The 2,676-nt window shown below is 68.5% G+C and overlaps 2 protein-coding genes across 2 annotated transcripts in view; one reads left to right on the forward strand and one right to left on the reverse strand.

The window, feature by feature from the left end:
- Nucleotides 1-1,953, forward strand: part of LOC107198831 (very-long-chain enoyl-CoA reductase-like) — an 8,711-nt gene extending 6,758 nt beyond the window's left edge. The window contains exons 6-9 of the mRNA XM_033511545.1: nt 8-116; nt 396-484; nt 787-832; nt 1,074-1,953. Of these exons, the coding sequence (XP_033367436.1) occupies nt 8-116; nt 396-484; nt 787-832; nt 1,074-1,201 (372 nt within the window). The 3' untranslated portion in view covers nt 1,202-1,953. The remainder of the gene's footprint in view (nt 1-7; nt 117-395; nt 485-786; nt 833-1,073) is intronic.
- A 95-nt stretch (nt 1,954-2,048) lies between these two features.
- Nucleotides 2,049-2,676, reverse strand: part of NDUFB7 (NADH:ubiquinone oxidoreductase subunit B7) — a 1,499-nt gene continuing 871 nt past the window's right edge. Inside the window, exons 2-3 of the mRNA XM_015616068.3 lie at nt 2,539-2,676; nt 2,049-2,204 (exon numbers count right to left, since the gene is read on the reverse strand). Coding sequence (XP_015471554.1) covers nt 2,114-2,204; nt 2,539-2,676 — 229 coding nt within the window. The 3' untranslated portion in view covers nt 2,049-2,113. The remainder of the gene's footprint in view (nt 2,205-2,538) is intronic.

Consider the following 2,676-nt stretch of genomic DNA (forward strand, 5'->3'; position numbering starts at 1 on the left):
TGGGGGGGTCCAGGTGCCCCCCCAGGTGTCCCCTGTGACCCCGCCCTGCTCCCCCCAGTTCTGCCAGCTCGGGAACTTCTCCATCCACGTGGCCCTGCGGAACCTGCGCCCCGCAGGTGAGGGGACACCGAGGGGGACATTGGGGACAGGGGGGACATGGGGGGGGATACCGGGGGGGACACTGGGGACACGATGGTGCAGAGGCCACAAGAACACGTGGGAGCAGCCAGGGGCTGGCAGGGGCATGGTGGGGACACAGGGGGTGGCACCTGTCCAGGGGGTGACCTGTGTCCCACGGGTGTCACTGTGTGTCCCACGGGTGTCACCGTGTGTGTCCCGTGGGTGTCACCGTGTGTGTCCTGTGGGTGTCACCGTGTCCCGTGTCCCCGTGCCAGGCTCCAAGACACGGAAGATCCCGTACCCCACCCGCAACCCCTTCACGTGGCTGTTCCTGCTCGTGTCCTGCCCCAACTACACCTACGAGGTGAGGACACCTGGGGACACCTGGGGACACCTGGGGACACCTGGGGGGATGTGGAGGCTGGGGGGGAGGGGACACCGCTGTGCTGGGGGGGGTCACCACAGCGGGGGAGCCCTGGGGGGCACGGCAGGACTGTGGGGGAGGGGAACATGGGGGGGCTGCCCCCCCAGCGGTGACACCCCCAGTGGTGACACCCCCATGGGTGACACCCCCAATGGTGACACCCCCAGTGGTGACACCCCCATGGGTGACACCCCCAATGGTGACACCCCCAATGGTGACACCCCCATGGGTGTTCCCCCCAGGTCGGGTCCTGGATCGGTTTCACCATCATGACCCAGTGTCTGCCCGGTGAGGAGAGAGGGGACACGGGGGACAAGGGAGGGGCTGATGGGGGGGTGGCACCCCAGAGACCCCCGCTCTGTGTCCCCTGTCCCACCCTGGGGTCCCTGTGTCCCCTGTCCCCCTCCAGGGTCTCCTGTCCCCTCCACATCCCTCGTGCCACCCGTGACCCCCCAAATCCCCCACGGCCCAGGGTCCCTGTCCCTCCCTGTCCCTCCCTGTCCCCACGGTGACAGCGCTGTCCCCACAGTGGCCCTGTTCTCGCTGGTGGGCTTCGTGCAGATGGCGATCTGGGCGCAGGGCAAGCACCGCAGCTACCTCCGGGAATTCCGGGATTACCCTCCCCTGCGCTCGCCCATCATCCCCTTCCTGCTGTGACACCCGGGCCACCGGGGCCACCTGCTGTCCCCTCCCTGCTGGGACACCGGGGCCACCTGCTGTCACCTCCCTGCTGGGACACCTGGGTCACCCCCTGTCCCCTTCCTGCTGTGACACCGGGGCCACCCACTGTCCCCTCCCTGCTGGGACACCGGGGCCACCTGCTGTCCCCTCCCTGCTGGGACACCCGGGTCACCTGGGACACCCCTCGTCCCTGCTGTGACACCCGGGCCACCCGCTGTCCCCTTCCTGCTGTGACACCAGGGCCACCTGCTGTCCCCTCCCTGCTGTGACACCTGGGTCACCCCCTGTCCCTGCTGTAACACCCGGGTCAGCCCCTGTCCCCTCCCTGCTGACACCCAGGTCAGCCCCTGTCCCCTCCCTGCTGTCACACCAGGGACAGCCCTTGGGGACACTGGGAACACCCTGATCTGTCCCCGTCAGTCCTGCCCTGAGCCTTGGGGACAGCGTGGGGACAGGGGATACAGGCCCGTTGTCACCCCGGTGCTCACAGCAGGACACACATTGGGGAATGTGGCCCCTCTGTCCCTTGTCACCTCCAGGGTGCCACCCCCGTGTCCCCTCCCCGGTGGCAGTGTCCCCAGCAGGGCTGGCCCAGACCCAGGGACAGCAGTGGTGACCAAAGCCACCCCTGGTGACAATGTGCTGTCACCCACAAGTGGCTGGTGACCACAGCCCAGCGTCACCGTGTCCCCCGTCCCCACAGGTGACAATAAAAGCCATCCCCCACCCGTGTGTGGCCTGTCATTGTCCCATCCCGGGGGGGGTCACAGCCACCCCCGTGGGACACTCCCGCTGTCCCCACACGCAGTGACGAGCCAGCGCGGTGACACTCGGCAGCTTTATTGCGCGGGGTGGCCTCACGTCCCCGTCCCCGGGTGTCCCCGGGTGTCACTCGCTGTCCCCGTGGCGCTGCCGGATTCGCTTCTGGCGCTGCCGCAGGCGCCGCTCGCGCTCGAACTCCTTCATGCGGGTGACGTAGCTGGGGACAGGCGGCACCAAGCTGTCACCGCCGTGTCCCCAGGCTCACCCGTCCCCTGCGGTGTCACACACTCCCCGTGTCCCTGTCCCCACTCACCGTGTCCCCACTCACCCCCCAGCCGTGTCCCCACAGTGTCCCCGATGTCCCCATCATGTCCCCATCATGTCCCCATGTCCCTGTCCCTCACTTGCAGTCCTGACAGCTGTTCCAGCTGTGTCCCCACAATGTCCCCAATGTCCCCCCGTGTCCCCCTGTGTCCCCCCGTGTCCCCCTGTGTCCCTACTCGTGGTGCTGGCAGCTGTCCCCCCGTATCCCCGTGTCCCCGTGTCCCTACTCGTGGTGCTGGCAGCTGTCCCAGGCGTGGCGCAGCGCGTGGCAGCCCCATGGCACGGGGAAGTTGTCGCGGTGGCAGCGCAGCAGCCGCAGCAGGTGGTGGCCGCAGAAGTCCCTCTGCTCCAGGGGCACCCGGCCC

This window comes from Parus major, unplaced genomic scaffold, assembly GCF_001522545.3.
Source record: "Parus major isolate Abel unplaced genomic scaffold, Parus_major1.1 Scaffold341, whole genome shotgun sequence".
NCBI lineage: Eukaryota > Metazoa > Chordata > Aves > Passeriformes > Paridae > Parus > Parus major.